The sequence below is a fragment of the Anser anser genome (assembly GCF_964211835.1).
Source record: "Anser anser genome assembly, chromosome: 4".
NCBI lineage: Eukaryota > Metazoa > Chordata > Aves > Anseriformes > Anatidae > Anser > Anser anser.
In genome coordinates, this window is record NC_139724.1 from 7,298,241 (window position 1) to 7,318,483 (window position 20,243).

The 20,243-nt window shown below is 37.6% G+C and overlaps 1 protein-coding gene across 6 annotated transcripts in view; it reads left to right on the forward strand.

Moving 5' to 3' along the window:
* Positions 1-20,243, forward strand: part of PPP3CA (protein phosphatase 3 catalytic subunit alpha) — a 278,936-nt gene that overhangs the window by 256,331 nt on the left and 2,362 nt on the right. For 4 of the 6 annotated variants that reach the window (XM_083835543.1, XM_083835547.1, XM_083835548.1 and 1 more), the window contains 4 exons: positions 1,732-1,806; positions 10,642-10,726; positions 14,860-14,957; positions 17,621-17,650. In XM_083835543.1, the coding sequence (XP_083691669.1) occupies positions 1,732-1,806; positions 10,642-10,726; positions 14,860-14,957; positions 17,621-17,650 (288 nt within the window). The remainder of the gene's footprint in view (positions 1-1,731; positions 1,807-10,641; positions 10,727-14,859; positions 14,958-17,620; positions 17,651-20,243) is intronic. The other 2 variants (XM_083835544.1, XM_083835546.1) reach the window with 1 other exon arrangement.

The window sequence follows — 20,243 nt, forward strand, 5'->3', positions numbered from 1 at the left end:
CTGTCGAAGTACAGCCAGCTCTGGCTCTTACCTGCAGTCATGACCAGCTTTGTTTGCAGCTACTCTTTTGTACTAGGAAAGCTGCTGGTGACATGCCTGAGGCCTCTGTGAGCAGAACAGATAGACAATAAAGCGGGGATTAACGAAGAAGAGACAGCTGTTTCCACTAATGGAGACATTACATAATCCATGCTGATGCATGTTTCAGACTTGTGAGGCAGATAAAACACTTTCATTTCGTTCGGCCATAAATTCAGTCAGGCCCTGTTCTTAGGACAAGCCTGTTCTCGTGACACACTGCAGTTCTGTGAGATGCTCTGTAAGATCATTTCCCGTAGGTGGTCTCCTCAGTTGAGGCTGCAGAATGGATAGTCAAGATTCAGTGAGATCCCAAGGCCATGAACACCCTTTTTGGTCTTTTTTTCTTTTCTTTTTTTTCCCCGTGTCTTCTCAGCAGTCATTCTTGCCAATTGCTTGGAAACTTTGAAGCCCCAAGAAGGGAAAGAGGAAGTAAAATCAGTGTTTTCCCTTTTTCTGCAAAACAAAACTCACTGGGTGTAAGTCGACGTTCTACACAGCTTTTTATTTATTTCTTCTTCTATAGATGTTTTTTTTATTCCTCAAAGGCCAACCAAGGTAGGAAGCAGTTAGTAACACTGGTCAGTGTTAGTGTGGAAAGTCTTTCCACTAATACTGTCAAAGGAAAATGTTAAATCTTTCACTAATTTAGGAAAAATATGGCTTTGCCCTGCCCTTCAAATGTTTCAAACATCATAGTTGTCACAGAAGAGAATTTTAACAAACACTTGATTTAAAAAATTAAACTTTCAGCCTGTGTAGCTAGTGCAAGTCTAGACATGCCGGGTAATAGTTTTAATGGTGCTTACTACATGTAGTGGAGTTTTTATCAATTTGCTAATGATTTTACATTTTACCTCAAAACTTTGGCTTTTGATCTCTGAATTCCATTTATTTGATTGTGATTTTTTTTCCCTGCTGTTCTCACTCTGTGTGCCCTCTGGTTCACGTCTCACTCTTGCCGTTTCCAAATGGGCTGGGATTAGGGGTAGCCTGATGCTGACCTTTGCATGCCTGAGTTGCAAAGTAAGCAAGCTGAACATATTCTGAATTTACCAATAATGACATTTGTATTGGTGCTATTTGTCCTAGATTTCTAGGGATGCTGTCCCTTTATAGATATCTCAAAAGGTTTAATATTTTTTGAACAAAAATTACAGTGTCTAAAACCTCTGTAGAAATGAAAGCTTCTGGACATCCTTCTTGCTGTAACTTTTTGATTTGGGTTGGTATTCCATTTGCTATGCAGGGAATTCAAATCCTACTGCAATGTAGCAGCAAGAGAAGAGCAGTCAATTCTAACTTGACTGAAAATCAAAAATTGACAGAGGGGGAGAAAACAAAAGTTAGGTACTTGGTTGGCAGTTGCAAAAAGAGAGATTGTAAACACTTTTTTAGAAAAAAAAATATTAATTTGTTGCAGTGATCGGTATATTTGGAACAATTTTTATGTAAAATTATAGACTGCCCTTTTAAAAACTACACCAGACAGTTCATGCTTATATTACTACATGCATAAAATAAGGTCCATGTTTAAAAAGCGAGTACCATTTGTGTACTGAATTTTCATTAACGTTACTACAGCTAGAGTTTGCTCTCTGACTGACCAGGGAAGCCTGACATCAACATCTTGCATTTTGTTTTCCATTTCAGTGACAGAGATGCTGGTAAATGTGCTGAACATCTGCTCAGATGATGAATTAGGGACAGAGGAAGATGGTTTTGATGGTAAGAGCCTCCTGCCCTTGGTTGAGATTGTTTGCCTTGAAACTACTTTAAAAGGTTTATTTACTAACCCTGGGATAATTTTCTGGGTCCCATTTAAGTTCTGTGCTGCTGAAAGCAACTGTTGTGCTGGACTCCAATGGATTTGCTTACTGCATGTGTTGGAAAGAATTAATGGAAATTTTGCCCTGTTCTAACCCTAGCCAAAAGTACAAATCTTTCCTTGGTCTCACTCCTTTGGTTTTGATTTTAAAAAATAAACTAAAAATTTCCCCTCCATGAAATCTCGGCTGTGATGTCATGAGGGGATACGGTGTTGATTTTATGCATAATATGCCAGCAATTCCTATAGAAAGTACAATTATATCAATTAAATTATCTTTTTACGATAAAATCAGCATCTTGCAGAGCTCATTCCAAAATGTAGACGCTGTACCTTTGGAAGAATTGTACTTGAAATATTTTGTTCGTCACATCTTTTAATGCACTTGTGTATTTAAAAGGCTTTAAGAATCCATTTAATCAATAAAAATCAACCTGTACAGATGCAGAGAATGTTCTGACCTGACATTTCTGCTACGAAGAAAGGAACGTTCACTTCTGTTATCACTTGGGCTGGAATTTATATGATGATAAGTTGCCATGTTCCTGTTGGTTTGATGGTAAAGGACACTTTATATCTTGCAATTTGGAATTTCTTGGAAGTAAATTTATTTTATTAGCCATTACTTATTCTTGCACAGCTTAACAGAAAATTGCAGCTCTCCAGAATATTCCTTTTCAATCGAGCAAAACTGAAAAAAAAAAAAACCATGCATCGCTGCTGTTCTTACTATGGATGCTTTCAATATTTAAAAAATAAAAATAAAAATCTAGAGAACAGGAATTTATTTAGGTTTTAATATGGAAAAATAGGACTACCAAGCAACCACTAGAAATATTCTCATGATGTCTGTAGGTAGAATGATAGAATGGGGAGAATGAAGAGCTATCAAGTAAGACAAATATTTAATGAAATTATAATTAATAATTAAAGTTCCTTCTCAGAGCCTTTATTCTTAATCTTTAGAAGAGGAAGTTAAATCATGGCTTTTGACATGTTTCCTTTACGAAGGGAAAGAAGGATACGGATTATAGCACTTTGCATTTACTCCGAAAAGCCAATTGGATTCCCCTGTTCTGTAGCCGCCACAGTGTGGACGTGAACAATTATCTTGCAGGACTTGGGACAAAGACTGGATGTACTGAAACCAGTAATCAGTGCAAAGAAGAAAACACCTGTTTGAATATTGTGCCTGAATTTTTTCTCATGAAATTTAAATAAGTAGCTACTGTGTAATTAAAGCAGTGTGCGAAACAGCACAGAGGCATACAATGAGTAAAAACTGTGTCAAATTAAATACAGTAGCAGGAAAACCATGTGCTTAAAATCCTTGGCTCAAGAAAGCACTTAAGCATGGGCTGAAATTTCACTGAATTCGTTGCCAAAGCAAAGGTTTTATGGGAAGGATTTTTAAATCAGTTCAGCATTGGCCTAACATTTTCTCTTAAAGTTGTGCTATAAACTTCCATTGACACTAAACAGAGCATAGGTAGGCCAGTGGCTGCAGACTTTTTTTGAAATTTTACTGCCTCATCGTTCCTATGCCTAGGTGGTTACAGCTCAGCAGCAGGTTTTCAAACCCGTGGCCACAAACGAAGAGGCATTAGGGGTCTTTCAGGACAGATGCTCTCGTGGTGGATAATTCTGCAGTGACGATGAGAGGAGCTCTCCCCAGCTGCAGGAGGGCTCTGTGTTTCCTGTGTATTTTCCTCGCTGTGTGCTGTGAGGAGTGTGAACCAGCTGTCTCCCAGGGAGTTTGGCCATGGCACGCTTCCAGGCGTGGAGTTTGCAGCATTACAGGTGCCTAAGCAGGAGCGCAGGCTGAAATCCCCTTGGCTTGCATGTGTGTATACTGCATAATTATATCCAGCAGTGTTAAAATTTCTAGATGAGGAATAATTAAACCGTTCCTGGTACTGTAAAGCTAATACCGTTGTCTAAATCTACTTCAAGATTTTTTGGTATGAATGCTTTCTCTATGTAAAACGTAATTTTAAGAAAGTTATTAGCAGCGTCTTCCTCTTTAGGATGTGCAGCTAAAACCGCAGATGATGTACATTCGTGTCTGTTTCCCCAGATAATCCCCTTAGAGCTCTAAAGTGAAATCTGTGGCAGCGGTGCTGCAGCTTGTAGCGCGTGTACTCTTGTTCCTCCAGCCCACTGGGAGCACTGGGCCTGTGGGGACTGTACACATGGGAGAGACTGAAGGATTCAGGCATAAAAGTAAATTTGGGAGTTGATTTAAATTTAAATAGAGGCTGATATCTGTAATGACTTCCCAGTGCATTCTGATTTATTTTCTGTACAACAAAGGAAAATTATCTTTCTCTCAGAGGTAGTTGTTTCCTCTTTTTTTTTTTCCCCATTTTTGTTTTCATTTATTTATTTATACTTAGAGCATTGCCTTTTAGGGGGGAGAAAGTACAAGGTGTTTTATTTGTGTTCTTGGTGAAGCAAACTGGAATGATTATCGGTTTAAAACTTCCTGTAAGGGCGGGCGGTGTGTTGACCGTCTTGTAGTGGTTCAACATTTCCACTCTTCTTTCACAATTTCTGTCCACCTTCCTCGGAGGACTGCAGCAGCACAGTCCTGCTCGCCACTGACGTTTTCCTTTAGCAGTATTTCCCATAGAAGGAAATGCCTGCTACCTGCAACAGCAGATGCATTTTGTTTGATGGAATGATTCTTTAAAATCAATGAGTATTTTTGCATCATCTGTAGCTTTCAGGGCTCGCTGCTGATTTCCTTTCTCTCCTTGCAGTTTGAACATGCCCTGACCTGGGTTCCCACATGTAGTAAGAATGATCCATCGCTATGGTTTGCACTGATCATTCATTTGTTATCTTCTCTTACACTTCCTTGCCCTCTGTCTTCCCCTCTCACTCACTTTCCCTTTCAAAACAAAGCCCCATCAGTACTGCCTGACCTCACTGCATGGTGTTTGTGAGCCTTTTTTTTTTTATATATATCTTTTTGTTCCAAGTCATGCATGTTGCATCTAGCCATGAGCAGGATGCCCAACAGCATGTATTCCTTTATTCCCCCCCCCCCCCCCCCTTTTTTTTTTTGCTTAAGGAGATATATCGTGGGGATATGATCAGTTTGTTAGAGGTGGTTTCTGTGTATGCTTAGTAGAAGAGAACCTAAATAGTGATTGCAGTGCCCTTTAGACCATATCTCCCTGGTGGCCTGCATTGGCCTTTTGGTTTCACTTGCTTTAAAAATGAGAGGTTATGGTACGTTAAATTTTCTCATCTGTGATAGCTTCCTCTTGCTGTACCTTTTCTTTCCTGTTCACTACGGTGGTTGCAACATAATCGGATCCAGTAAAAAATGTCTTAGGTGAACATTAGCTAGTGGTTTGTGCATCAAACGTATTGCTTAGCAACAGGAGCTACAAATACTTGTATCCAGCCAGCATGTAGTCAGAATCCTGGTGTATTTTAATTAGTAACATTTCTGGCCTCATGCATTTGATTGAAAAACGAAGCTGCTAATTAAAAGTGTGCAATAATGTAATAGACAACTTGACACAAATGCTCTCCTTGCTTTGTATGCATCGCTATCATGATTTGGCATAAAGGCACTTCTAAATTACCTGCGTTAATTTCTGTGTTGCCTTCAACATCGTAGCTCACAGCCTTCTTGTGGAAAAAGCTGCTGGCATAACACTAGGTGCAGCATTTATTCCTCGGCTGGAACACAGCTTCCGCAGCAAAGTGCTGTAGTCTGAGACTAAACTGAATTACCGTGTCAAACGTGTGCTGTTGATCGTAACCTGGTTCCAATATGAACAGCAGCACGTGAGATTTGCCACAGGTCTTCAGTGCAATAAACTACACCCAGGAAAGCTCTGCAGCAACTAACACGGAGACTGATCAAGTAAAAGTCAAGCCTTTGTCTTTAGGTCACGGTCACTTACCGATGCCTTGATCAGAGCGTTCATGATGCTAGCTAGGCAGACAGGAGAGACTTAGCTTTTGAATAAGTTAATTTTTAGCTAGGAAAGACAGGGAGGTTATTTTTCACTGTATTACTCTTGTTCTTCCTGCAAAGCAGCAACGTTGGGCAGCAATGCATACCTCCCCTCTGCGAATTAGTAGCAAAGGGGCATTTTATTGGCATTTTTATTTTTTCCTGGTGGGGTCTAGTTGTTCCGTACCCAAAATCTTTTTCACAAGAGCCAATACAGCACATCGGTGTGCTCCGCATTTGAACCAGCCTAGTAGTATGCGCTAGACAACCCATGTCCCCAAAACACTTCTTATGGTGGAATCGTGCCAGGGCTCTGAGGGGTGCTCTCATCTTGCTCTCAAAAATAGCTGATTTTAAAATGCAGTACCTTGTAGCCGCTTGGATTTGCTAACTGTAAGCTGCTGGAAGATTCTGACAAACGCATGGGTACCCTAGATAACACTGATTTTGGTAGAGGCAGCACACGTCTGTGATAGTAAGCAATTCTTTCGGATATCAATTGTAAATAAACTGGAAGAATCAGCTTGATCACTCTAAGAAAAAGAGGTGTCATCAGGCAGGCACACCCCCAAATGGGGTGTGGGATGAGGGATGGAGATCTTTTAATATCTGCTGTTTTTGAGAAGTGATTGAGCCTTATCAAAGCAGCTGCAATAATGTAGAAGAAAATATGCATTCAAGAGATCGTAGCAGCAAGGCTAAGCTTACCTGCTGATCTGCCTGCATGTTAGTTTCCTACAAATCTACTAACAAGTCTTTAACCTGAAAACGGTTGTTTATTTTTTTTCTTTTTTTCCCCATAGTTCTCAATCTGTTTCTTTCCTTTTGGATGTTCCCTGCCTAATTTGTTTCTTTTCTGTTTTTCAGACTTTACTTAAACATTGCGTTTCCATTGATGTTGTCAAATGTTCTTTATTATTTTTTGTTTTCATTCTGCAAACATCACTGATCTTTTTCTTTCCCCCCCCTTTGGAATTCATAAGAAGATCCCATTTATGCACAGAAGAAAGGTATTAAATTGGAAGGCTTAAGTTTAATTAATTTGCTTTCATATCATTTTCCTAATGCTTAATTAGATCATACATAATATATTAGGATATCATTGAGAGATTTATTTTTTGTTGTTTTTTAATCAGTATTATGTATCCATTCAATCCTACCTCTCAGAATATTTTTAGAGTTTACTGTCTTTTTTCATTGTTCTACTTCTTAATCTGAAGGTCTAAATTACATTTTACTTAAGTCCTACATATCCAGCTTGCAAAATACTTGCTTAGATGCTACAAATCTGAGCTCCAATAGAACTTGTTAAATTTCTGAAGTAAGGTTCAAAGCTTTTATTCTACATCCCCCCCCCCCCCCCCCCCCCATTTCTCCAATTTTAACCTTGGTTGTGTTCATAATGCTTTTTTGGTTTGTTTATTTTATTTCTCTTCATCCAAATAGGGTTTAAGGTATTGAAAGAATAGTTTGTTTTTAAAAGTTTATATGGGGATATTAGACAATGTTTGCCGACATGAAAATTAACCATTTTACCCATAGTCAGTTCTCAAGTTATGACCTATTTACTTTCATATACGTGTATGTTTAAGTGTAGCTGAAGTAATTCTTAAAGATTTTCCGTAATGATGAATTTCAGAGTATGAAAATAGAGTAGACGCACTTGAAACATGAGTCTAAGTTTTATGTATATATAATTAGGGAATCCAGATATTATCAGGTTAGCAGCATTGAGTCAAAACTAGCAGGGCAATGTCATGTGGCAACAGTAGGTGCATTATTTAGCACATAAAGTTTTCTTAAAAAATAAGGGTAAATAAAATCATCACCAATAATTGAGCAGTGAACATTAAAAAAACCCACACAGATCTATTATAAATTAGGGAATTCAATAGAGACAGAAATTTTTTAGTGTGTCTTTTAGTGAAGTATATGTATTGATGAGAAATAAAATAGTTGTTCTGAGCCTATTCTGTTTTATGATTGAGGGTGGTTTTATTTCTTATTTCTCATAACGGGTAGAGCATTGTATTTTACTTCAGTAATAAATTATATTCCTGGTTTCCGGTTCTCAACTCTTCTGGAAATTAAACACTGGTTGGAAAAAGGTCAGAAATACTTACAAGATCAACTAGAACAGTGTGGGCTAGTAATAAAGGAGTATCGAGACCCGAAAGAAAGTACAAGTTGTGTTTCAATGCTTTTGTGGGGAAAAAAAAAAAGGATGAAAACCTTGTCTTACATACCTTGTGGTTTCAGTGGCCTTGTGAGATTCTAGAAACTGAGGTAGGAATGTATCCCCTCTATTTCCTGATGAACCTGTTGCTGTTTAAATTAAAATTTTCATTAAGCTCTTACTAATAGGTTTAGATATAATTCAGTTACAGCTGAATTACAGCCCTTTCTCCCACTCTTTATCATCTAGAATGATGCATTTATGCCCCAAACTAGCCTTCTATTTGAAAGACATCATTCTAAGCATAGTTTCTTTTATTTTGAACTTCAAGAAATGGAAGAAGTGTAAGAATGTCTTAATTCAGGCAGGTTAGAACGACAGTTAGAAATGTCTGGAAATAACACATTTAATAGCCCCCTTAAGAGATGGAAAGGCAAAAGTAGCATGCATGATTATAAGACAGTTTGTGCTCCTTGACACGTGGATGAAGATACACCAGTGTGTAAGCATAGAGTTACCAGCATTTCAGCGTGCAGATTGTGGTAGCTGCGGGTGCACGCAAGGTAGTTCATGTGTCCCCATTTGTATGCAGGCTGGCTGGGGACGTGCAACTGTACAAAGAGCTCTGCACAATTCTCTGTGCATCTATCAAGCTCCCATTTTATAAAATATCCCTTGTTCTGTTAAGGGGTTGAACTTGCTCTCCACCATGATATTAAGAGTTGCAGTGTGATTCATCCCAAGATATTGTGTTGTTACCCCTGATATTTGTTCTTCAGGTTATTTAGCCTTCTTTTGAACAGCTCTAGAGTTTATGAGTTATTTTCAGTTTTGAAAGTTTTGCAAAGGATTGTTATTTGTTTTGAAATCCAAGCACAGGGGGAAAAAAAAAGCACATCCTTTTCACCTCTTCTAAAATGCCAGAGTATCAGCCAGACCACCTAGTCAGCTGGTAAATAGCATTAAGCAATCCTTGTGTTTCCAGGAGTTGTCTCAAGCTGTTACGAGTGTAATTGTAATTGAGAGATTTGCAGTAGGGGAAGTAACAGCACTTGATAGTGGAACCATGGGGCTGCCATCAGCAGAGAAGTGTGGAGAAAACCCACAACGATGAGAATTATCTCACAGTTGGCCCTGAGAAGTACCCAACAAATCTCCTGCGTTGCACTATCGGACCTCTCCTGCGCTCTGCCAAATGGCTGGAGCCAGTGTTTCCTTCCGACCCCTTCTGTCCGAGGTCACTTCATGTTTTAAATATAGTGAAAGAAGGCCTGCATGGCAAGGCCCCATGTTTTCTGCTGCTTTTCACCTACTCCATCCATCACGGGCATTCAGCAGCACCTTGCTCCTCTGCGGCACATCTCTGCTGCTGCTCTGGCTCCCTGATTTTTGGCTCTTTCTGCTATTTTAGCTTCTACAATGGATTCTGCTTAATAAAATGGAGGGCTTTCCTAGGAACTGAAGATAGGAATTTTCATTTTGCCATTGAATTCTGGCACAGCAAAGAAGGAAGCAGTATCTTGGTGTGGTATTTTTCTAGTTGCACTCTTGAACCTCTGAGGTAGGAGCTGTCAGCATCCATATGAGCCAAGGTCACCTTTTGTTAATAATGCTTTGGGGAGAACTTCTGGATGTACGTGGTTATGATTCTGATAATTAAGTGAAGCTGTTAACTTAGTATACTGTGGCATTTTCTTGTAGAGTGTTTTACCTTTCCTTGTTAAAAGAAATGGCTAGTTCTGATAACTTAGTTCTACAATTATAGGTTTTCCCCATTAAGGTGGTTTTCTTTTTTTATACATATGTAATATTCTTGGTAGCAATTACACGTGCAAAATCAGCTGAACTACAGTCACTGTTACAGTGTATGATGTTTTTAAGGCAATGTATTTTGTGAGTTCATAAATTTGAGAGTAATTGTAAGTTTGAGCAGGCTATAGCATGATGAGAAGAAAGTTTTATCTAAAGAAATCTGTCAATTACTACCAGCCAACGCTATCCTTACGTTATCATGCTGGTTTTCAGGGCTCTGTCTTTTAGGTTTCATAACCTTTTAAAAGCTTTTCAGCTAGGGATGTGAAAGACGTATTAGGATCCTCTTGGCCTTAAACGTACCCCAATCCCTTTTGTAGAAAATTAAGTGAAACATGATTATTTTTCACTTAAAATAGCAAGTTTAAGAAATAGTTTTTAAAATCCCACTTTTTTTTTAACTTTATGGTTTGAACACTGTTCATGTTGAATATCTTTTGACATTTTGACAATTTTCGAAGTAACTTGTTTTCAAAATTTTGATCTCTGAAAATGTTTTTTAAATGGAAATTAGAGTATATTCACGAAAAACATGCTGGTTTAATGTGTAGCAGAAGAAGGATCGCAACTCTAAAGATGCTAATAACTAGACTGTTCAGAAGTGATTAGTCTTGAGCTGTAAGTAATAAAAAAATATTTTTGGCTCTGAGAGCAGATATGGCTTAGTTTGGCAAACTGAAGTACAAAAATGATGTTTCTTTTACTTAGAGTTCAGAACAGTGATGTATTATTTACAAGTCTCTGTAACTATTTTTAATGTATTTTCCATAGGAGCAACAGCTGCTGCTCGAAAGGAGGTTATAAGGAACAAGATAAGAGCAATAGGAAAAATGGCTAGAGTTTTCTCAGTGCTAAGGTAAGGTTTTTTTGTTGTTGTTCTTTTATTTTCTGTTAAAGGACAGCTTTTAATGATTACTTAGAGCTCTACTGTTCATCAAACAGAAAACTTAATATTTTAATCTACCACCCAACTGAGCTTTGCTGGAACCTTTTAAAGACTGTTTTATTTAGACAGTGCTGCTGTTTATTATGGCTCTGAAAAATCTTCCTCAGTGTTTTTGCTGAACTTGAAACCAACAGACAGACAAAAGACATCAACAAAGAAAATTGCAATTACCCTTTTCTGAAGTCCTTTTCTGTCCAGGTGTGCAAGTTAACTCTTTTAGCTTCTAACTGTGAGGCAAGAGTTAAATGAAGAGAAAGAGCATCTTCCACATAACGTCTCATTAAAAAGGAAGCCAACTGAACCACTGTCACCTATAGTTATTGCTACAGCCACGAGTAAAGATGATTAAATATGAAAGCATTACGGTCACTTAACTAAAAATCCGGGAAATCAGTGCAAACAACAGCAACTCATTACCTTCAGCTGCACTCCCCCAAACACATGAACATGAGTAACTAATTGCTAGCCAATGTTTAGAACTTTCCATTTGATGTCTCTGAGTAGAATAGAAAACATGCTGTACTGTGCTGAGGTCTAAATATAGAAAATACAGTTCTTCCTCCCTTTCAGCAGAGGGAATTTTTCCAGGAAATTGTATGTTGCTCTGCTGTAGTCAGTTTATGGCTTCTACAGTTGGTATAAAATTGAGGTTTGGGTTTTTGGGGGGTTTAATTTTTTTAATGTATTGGTATGATAGTTATGATTGATATAAGAGAATGGAATAAAAATAGTTACTTCAAGAATACGTTCCTGATTTCAGATGAAACTTAGAAATTTTCTTGTTTTGAGGCTCTCCTGCAGCATGCATCTTGGGCAGGTTTTCACTGGGGCTTCTCATGGACACAGCAGTTCACCTGTGCATTACGGAGTGCAGCAGCACAGCTTTAAATTGCATACTGAGATGGAGAACCTTATACCTGGGGTTCCAAAACTGTTACATGTGAACTGTCAGTTCAGTGGTACCCATAAAAAATAAAAATAAATAATTTTTTAAAAGTTGGCATAATGCCTTTTCCCTAAACAAGACGAGGGAGCAATCAAATGTTTCCACCTGTTCCTCTGTATTAAATCTGGCAGGGGGCCTGGAGCTGACATTGTCACCACCTTCATAAAACAGCACAATTATTTTTCTCTGGTGATAGCTGAGCAAAGGAAGTTTGGGAAACCTGGCTTTCCCCATGCCCTTGAACTGTAGCTTTTGGATCCCCACTGTATTTTGTTCTGGATTGCATTTTGAAATATAGGATGAATTTAACAGAAACCTGGACTTTAATATGCAGAAACAGAAGGGTCTGGAATTTGATGGTCAGCTGATGTTTTTGTTTTTTTTGATAATTTGCCAATGATTCTCATCACCTATATGTCAAAGACTTTCAGAAGGAACCATGGGGCAGGAATCATTTCATGCATGGAGTAAGAATACAGCGTAATTCTTGTTTGTGCCCTGTTTTATGTGACATGCACGAGCCTCATAGCTCAGGGTTTTAGCACCATTTGAAGCTTGGAGCTCTCTTAAATTATTTCATGAAAATCAGTGTAATGTTTTGAGATACTAATGGAAATCAGGCTTTATCTTTTCCTGAAAATCAGCCTAATTGATCTCAGTGTTTCATGAGACTTTTTTTTTCTTACCACTGCTACATGCATCCCAACATCTCCAGAAGGCCAGAATGGACTGTATCTGGTAGAGAAGCCAGTGGTTCATTCACTGAAGCTGCTGAGTCTTGGATACATTTTTTTTGATACTGATGGGCCTTAAAACTTTGCAGGATGGAGTGAAGACAAAGAGTATATTTGTTCTCCCTTAACTTTAACCAGCAAATATAGCACACCCTTACTGTGGTCAGGTATAATAGGCAGATAAATAGGTACATCAAATGGACAATTTTGCTGACCAGTCTTCCAGGTAGATGAGTGCCACTTCATCCCAGCCACCATTGGGTGTACCTATTCTCTTGCCTGGTTAAGGTTGATTCTCCTCAAATTGATGCTAGACTTCTACACAGATAAAATTACGTGAGGTTAATCCTCCAAGTACTATTCCTACAGAATAGCCTGGATTATGTTTTCAGTCTTGCCAGCACAGTCCACATTTAACACCCGAGTGTTTGATAACGGTGTATAACCCTACAAAGACTGAGGTAACACTGTCGTCTAAAACAACGTATTTCAGAAATCTTTGAGGTTCCTGATTGTCATTGCTGTTCTGTGAAACCTGTTTTCACATTCTTGAAAAGCTTTTCCAAATAATCTTCACCTGATCTGACTGCATTCAAAGGACTCTCTTCTCTGAGCCAGAATGGCCACCTCCCTTGAGATATGTTTTAAATGTAACCTGAATGTAAAGCTCATATCTGAGATCATTTCAGCCACTTCCATCTCAAAATTAGGTATCAAAAAAGCACTATATTCAGTTTCAAAGGTTGTAGATGAGCTTTTCAAGGAAAGGCATAAGAAGAAAGCCATAAGACTTAAGCTCAGTGGAAGACCTTGTGATTCTCTGTCGTTGCCTCTCTGTAACTTTTTATTTTCCAGTCTAGCTTTTCTTTGGATGTATCTAGACAGGGGGGAAGCAAATAAAATACTTAATCAGTTCACTTTTATTTTAAAAAATTAAATAAAGGAGGTGAAATACAAAATTAAGAACACTGAAGGCTAGCTAAAAGTCTTTAAAGGTTGTTGAGATGAAATCAGAGATTTGTTGGGGACATGTATTTTAAAGATAATAAAAAATACAATGGATAAACATTTCCTTTGAAGGTGAAGCTAAAAGTGATACTGCAGTTTAATTCAAAAAAGAGAAGAAATTGATTGAATTGAAAATGCGGATTAGACATTTTCTTGTAGAGGCAAATAATCAAGAGCAAGCAAATCTTTTAATGTGTCATACTCTGTAGTGGCATTACAATACGCTGTTAGTTCAGGCAATATTGGGCTATTGCTTTAGTTCTAATTGCCTGGGCAGCTTGAAAACAGTCACAGTCTAATTTTGACTTTTACACTAGGAAAAGTATGTGTACAACAGGAAACCTTTTCAAACTAAAAATGGAACTTGAAGAGTATATGTCATAGATAAACAAGAGTAGTTTGAAATACATGATTAATTCAGGCCATGTAGAGGTCTAAAGAAAATTGTATGTGCTAGAATTGTTGAGAGACAGTTTTGATAGACAAAACCACATTATCCTCAAGTGAATGCGGAACTAAATTCTGCCTTTGTGTTTGCTTCCTCCAGTTTAATGTCATTATATATTTCAAAGTAAAACACTTCAAAATATTCTTCTCTTAGAGAATTGGGGTCAATTTTGCTGCTGAGAAAGTATGTCATCAGCATTACAGTAGAAGGCTGTATATAACTTTGTCTGGATAGAGCTGTTGTATTCCTCCTGGCATATATTGAAAACTATATGTATTTGGGGACCTGTAAAACATATTTATATTTCCTAAAATATTTTCCTTAAATCCTGTATCATTTTCAGCATACAAAACTATAAGAGTACTAGCAAGGTTGAAAGTACTCATTAATTTTAATGAGTTTCTAGCTCTTTTTTTTTTTTTTTAGTGGCTGATGATCAATAATAAATAATGCATCTTAGTGCTAGCATAGACAAAAACAAAACAACAACTTATTGTGTGATCCAAGAATCAACTACTAAGACAGATTTAAATATATTGTTGGCAATAACTGCTCCTTTGGTCTTCCTCCTTTCAAGTTTGTGGTTTCAGCACTGTATTCCAATGTGTGTATTTGCATACGCTGTTTGATAGATGCAGGTTATACTGTTGCTATAGGGGGAGTCTGTGTATCGTGTGGTGCAAAGGTGAAGTACTTACATATATAAAGGAGAAATCCCAAATGTTGTGAGGGGAAACTGCATCAATGCTGGAACTGCACCAACAGAAGATTCTCTATTTCCTGGTAAGGAGATAGGAGATAAATTATTGCAGGACAGGTGTAGCTAGAACACTTTCTGTATTTTTTGGGTGGAAAAAAATAAATCAACACAAAAAACAGTGATTTTGCTATATTTTTTCTTCTGCAGAGAAGAGAGTGAAAGTGTGCTGACGCTGAAAGGTCTGACTCCAACAGGAATGCTGCCCAGTGGTGTGCTCTCTGGAGGAAAACAAACACTGCAAAGCGGTAAGCATGTTTGCCTCTGTGTGTCATTATGTGTAAAAGAAACAATTGATTTTTAACTGGAGAACCCAAGGAAAATAACCACACTCTTCTCAGAAATAAATAAATAAAGGACAGAATAAAACAGATGGCTTGCTGTACTGGAGCATTTGGAGCAGTTCACGTAAGGCCATTTCTTAAGACTTATTACGTACCACTGATTTTCAAAGAAGGAGAGAAAAAAAGTCCCTGAAAATCAACTGTTCAGAATGGTAGATCAGCATCACATGTGAAGTGCACTCTTTCCACAGTTCATAGTCGTCTTTTATTTTTCTCAAGAGCAGCTTTTGATACACTGAGTACAGAAGATTCAGCTTAGATAATGACACTCAAACTCTTATTTTATCTGATTTGTTCTTCCTCACAGAGAATCACCAATGAAAATAGTTCTAGAAGTAGATTTTATCTTCTGGCAATTCTAGGTGACAGCATGAGAACAATTTCACATTCTGATTTAAGCCAAAGTGAGGGGAGGCTCTTGCAAACACTGTATTTGCCTTGCACACAAACACAATAGAGATTCTCAGTTCAGTTTTATACCAAGTGCTTTTTGTTACAGGAAATCTGTAAGTCTGCCTTTGATGAAATATTCCTTGTGGGAGAAGGAGCTGCAAAGTATTTAATTTACTACTATAAGCTCTCCTTTTTTCTGTGTGTATTACTGTACCGTATATACCAGGCACGCAAGAATGTCTCTCACTTACTGAGGTTCTATTGGCAGTAGATGTTAGAAATAGAAATGTTTTATAATCTTAACACAGTCTCAGCCTCTGATTTTCTTATTTCCTTCCTGGAGCATTCTTTTCTCTGTATTTTTTCCCCTTTACTGTCTCTTTTCTTACCTAGAAGATTCAGGTATTCTGTGGTAAACTTTTGTTTCCCCTTTTTTCCTTTCCTTTTTTCTTTTTGACAACTTGTGTGTTACAGACATAGTAACGTTCTGCTTTGAAAATGCTGCAATATGATTCCACAGGGTCGCACTTGTTATCTAGGCTTTTCACTGTATAGTTGCTTTATGTTTGTCAGAAAATTTTGTCCGGGAAAACTGCTATTGCTGCCCTAGCAAAATATTAGGAATTGAAATGAATTGGCGAAAATTGCCTACACTTCTTGTTTACCATGACTGAAAGTAATATCTCCTCATACTGCAGTATTCTAGCATAGTAAAACATTACTATACACAAGCTCCTGCATTGGTTAACACGTAGTACCTCATTCACTAAATCTGAAATTTACATAGTTTCTGTTAAGCACACATTGTTATGTGTTTTAACAGAAAATATGAGTAGTATGTTCTGTGGCAGTAATACATCTTAGCTGTCTTTTTTTTTTTTTTTCCCTAATGTGTCAGTGCTGGTTTGGATCTGGTTATTCATTTTAGTTTCTCATCGTAGTTGTCATGTTTCCTTTTTTTTATGCTTGTATTGGTTTAGTTCCTTGATTTTTGCCGTCTCTCTCGCTCTGTAGCTTGAGAGGCATAAGATTACCTTGATGCATGTGGATTAGCTTCTCTAATTTCCCTATGCAACAAGGTAACGGTATGTATCTTTTAATATTGATCTCAATCCATTGGAGGACAAAAAAGCTTCTCTGTGGAGAAAAATAAAAGAAGAGAAATTCTTAAAAAAAAAAAAAAAAATCTGCTTCTTGAGCTATTCTCTACACCAGCAAAGTTCTTGAAAATCAAAATTTCTTTAAATATTTAACAATAGCAGTGCTGTATTAGATCACATTTGCTGATTTGCTTCAGCTTCTAAATCTCTGACTACTGTAGAAACAAATTGAAACCAGAACTGATGGTTAGAATTCAAATGAAGGCTATGTTTTTTAAGAACAATGAAGTTTTCAAAACAGTGGTAACATACGGTGTATTCATAACACTGCAGCAATCTCCTGATTACAAAATTTTCTCTCTCTGACCAGGCTTTGCAATTCTGAGGGCCCAAGGGTTTTCAATATGGTATCTGTGTCCATCAATTGAAAACATTAAAATTATTTTATTTTCAAAGATTAGGTTGCCATAAAGGATGCTTACCGATGGAGCAGACTGAGTGAGATTGCAAGCAAAGAAAAAAGCTCTCTGAGCAAACTCTTTCCCATGTTGTGGGGAGGTTTCTTTTAGTCAGGAGAGAGAAAAAACTTTCTTAGAGAGGTTGCAGATGTGGTTCTTTTGCCCTGTACCAGCAGTGAATACTTTTCAAGCTGACTTTGTAAGTGGTATGAATTTTGTGTGATGGCTTTATGCCATTTTTTGTTCTCTTTTGACAGAGCAAATCAAACCACTCTTATTTAAAACTGCGAGAATTATACAATAAACATTGCAGGTCAGATATACGATATGGAAGACATTTTCATTTTATAAGTTTTTTTTTGAGTCAAAAGAAAACTATTCAAATATGCCTTTATGAACTTTGTGAATCTTTCTGCTTCAAAACAAACTGTAGCTTAATTCAATCTGCAATTTATTGTTTTTGTGTAGCATTCCTGTGTGTGTCTGTTTTGCCAAAATCCAGCACTTACAGTAACATTAGTGTGTTAGCTCCTTTGCTATTCACTGACTTGTTCTTAGAGTTAAAATCCTCTGCTCATTTTTCTCATTCGTTTTGCTACCCCTTTCTTCTCTTCAGCTACTGTTGAGGCTATTGAGGCTGATGAAGGTAAATTGGCCAGTCCCCTTTCTGTTGGTGCTACAACAGATAAGGGCTCTGCTGGGTGTATTCATTTTGCTGTAGCTTGTACAGATTGTGTGGGTGTTGGGCTAACAATTGTGGCTCGGTATTAACCAAAATGTAATTGCTTTAAAGGGGAAAATGTATTTTTTGTTGTTGTTGTTGTCTGTTTTTTTTTCTTTCTGAAAGTTACAATCATGTTGGAATTCTTCCTGTATGTTGAACCAAGCACTGAGTAATGCCACAGTAGGAGATCAGGGGACTTGGATCTCAAGGGACATAACTCGGCAGCAGCTCATAAATACTCTGTGACACATAGCTCCAAAGCTGTACGCAAAAGGCTGGCTCTGCCTCTAAGCATTCTCAGCAATCTCTGGTCAAGGAAAACACACAGCTTTTTTTTAATATTTTTTGTTGTTTTTTTCTTTTTTTCAGTTTGTTTTTTCTTTTACTTTTAGGTCACTAGTGAAAAATTTTTATTGGTCTTTTGTTAAAGTTCAGCATATTTGTTTCTCTTTAAGTAAAACAACTTGACACATTTATCTGTAAGATGTCTGTTTCCTCTGGTAGTGGCAGTTTACACACTGGATATTTACGTTAGAGCAACCATTAACACTAGCACCATTTTAGCTACAAACATAAAGAGAGTGGCTGCCTCAGAAGGTTTCTGAGTGTTTAGTATCAAAAGCTATGGTGCTTTATTGACAGACCTCTAATTTAACCCCTAAGCAATTTTTAACTACACAGCTAAGACCTAAGTAATTACATATTGCAATACAGATGTACAATATTCATTCAGCATTATAAAGTTTTGGAAGAAGAATTTTCATAATTCCCCTTTAAAACAAAATTCTTCAGTTGTATTTTGTTCTTGCCCCTCTCAAATTTTCTGCGGGTATTTTTTTAGTTAATTTAAAAAAAAAAAAAATCTGATGATTGCTGTCCGTTGGTGAGATGTGCCCTTTTGGCCAGTTGAATTTGTTTTTGATTTTTGTAAAGCAGTGAATAAGATTCTAGAACAAATAAGTAAGAGAAAATACAACTGCTTTCTAAATAGCAGTGAGTAAGCTGCTATTTATGTTGGAATTATCTATTCCTATCGGCAATCTCTAATCTGCAGTGTGCATTCTCGTTGACAGTTTGGCTGTTTTCTGTGATTTTCTGTGACTATGTGTTGTGTTTAGTATACTCTCAATGTAAACTGCTAATACTCGTTGTCTGACCAGCAACTACAGCAGAGCACCTTCTTCAGTATTACAGATGATAATGTGTCTGCTTGAAATACAATTGGTTGAACGTGATCCTGTTCCAGGAGTACGCACTCTTCAAGTTAATTCTTGATTTGCCATCCTCGCTAGTTAGGCATGTAACCGTAGTCATAACGACTAGCCTACACAGACGAAGCTAACGATGGAGAAAATGTTTCCTCCTTTTCTAATTGTCCCTCTGCAGTTTGATTCAGGGCCTGATGACACCAGGTGCTCCATACCTGTAATTCCAACTGGGCTGTGCTACTTGCAAGCTCCAGAACACAGCAACTGTTTCAGCTTCAACATGGCCATCCATTAAACTGTTGCTTTAAGGGATTGGCCTGGGTGCTTGTTAGACATCTTCATTTTTGTGATAGACGATAAAGAAAAAGTACTTGAAAAAACTTACCATAGGGCCTGTTCTGTTTTCACTGCTCCATCCCTGCTCACTTGACTAATCACCATTATGTTGTTGTTGTTTCTCTAAGTTAAAGTATGATACATGTTAAAACCATGCACTTCAAAGTTCCAATATAACATTTGTGAAACTGGTTACAGAACTAAATCCTGAGGCAAACAGGATCTATCCATTTTCACAGGAATGGTTGGCAAAAATATCAGCATGAAAATGCTTTTCTCACTCCCCACAAAATGCAAGGAGTGGTAGATTGGTACCAGGGATGTTTGGAGGTCTGGGGGTTTTGGTTTTGTTTGCCTTTTTTTTTTGGTTAGCAGAAGTACAAGCTTGTACCGAATTGGGACTTCATATTGGAAGGAGATGAGGGGTACTTTAGGGAAGAGAGGGGAGAAGGTAAAAGGTGGGAAAGAATATTGAATTTGATCTTTGAAACTCCCCTACCACTTTTCTACCCAGGGAGTTTGCAGTTTCCTGGTACTAACACACCATTTCTGCTATATGGCATGTTAAGATAGAGGCATAACAAAAGTGCAACCAGCGTTCTGGAAGTACAGCACACGGATTTGGTGTAGATAAGAGAAAAGCACACAGAAGGCTATTACAAATTTGCTATGGAGCTGTGAGCTGCTGTTTGCCTACAGTGCTTTTTTCTCTTTTACTTTAAATCTAAATATCTTAAACTCATCAATCAAATAAAAAAAAATAAAAATAAAAATAAATAAATCACACTCTGTGAATATATTCCTGAGCCTGCGGCTGCCTTCTGAGGTCAATGCAGCCTCATCCGTGCTGCTGCTAAAAGGCCGTTCAAAAGTCCTCGAATCCAGTTGGAACTTTGGTCCTTTGTGAATTTATTCTCAAAGTCCAGTTGTACCAATATGACAAAATAATGATAGCCCTCATCTGCCTTGCA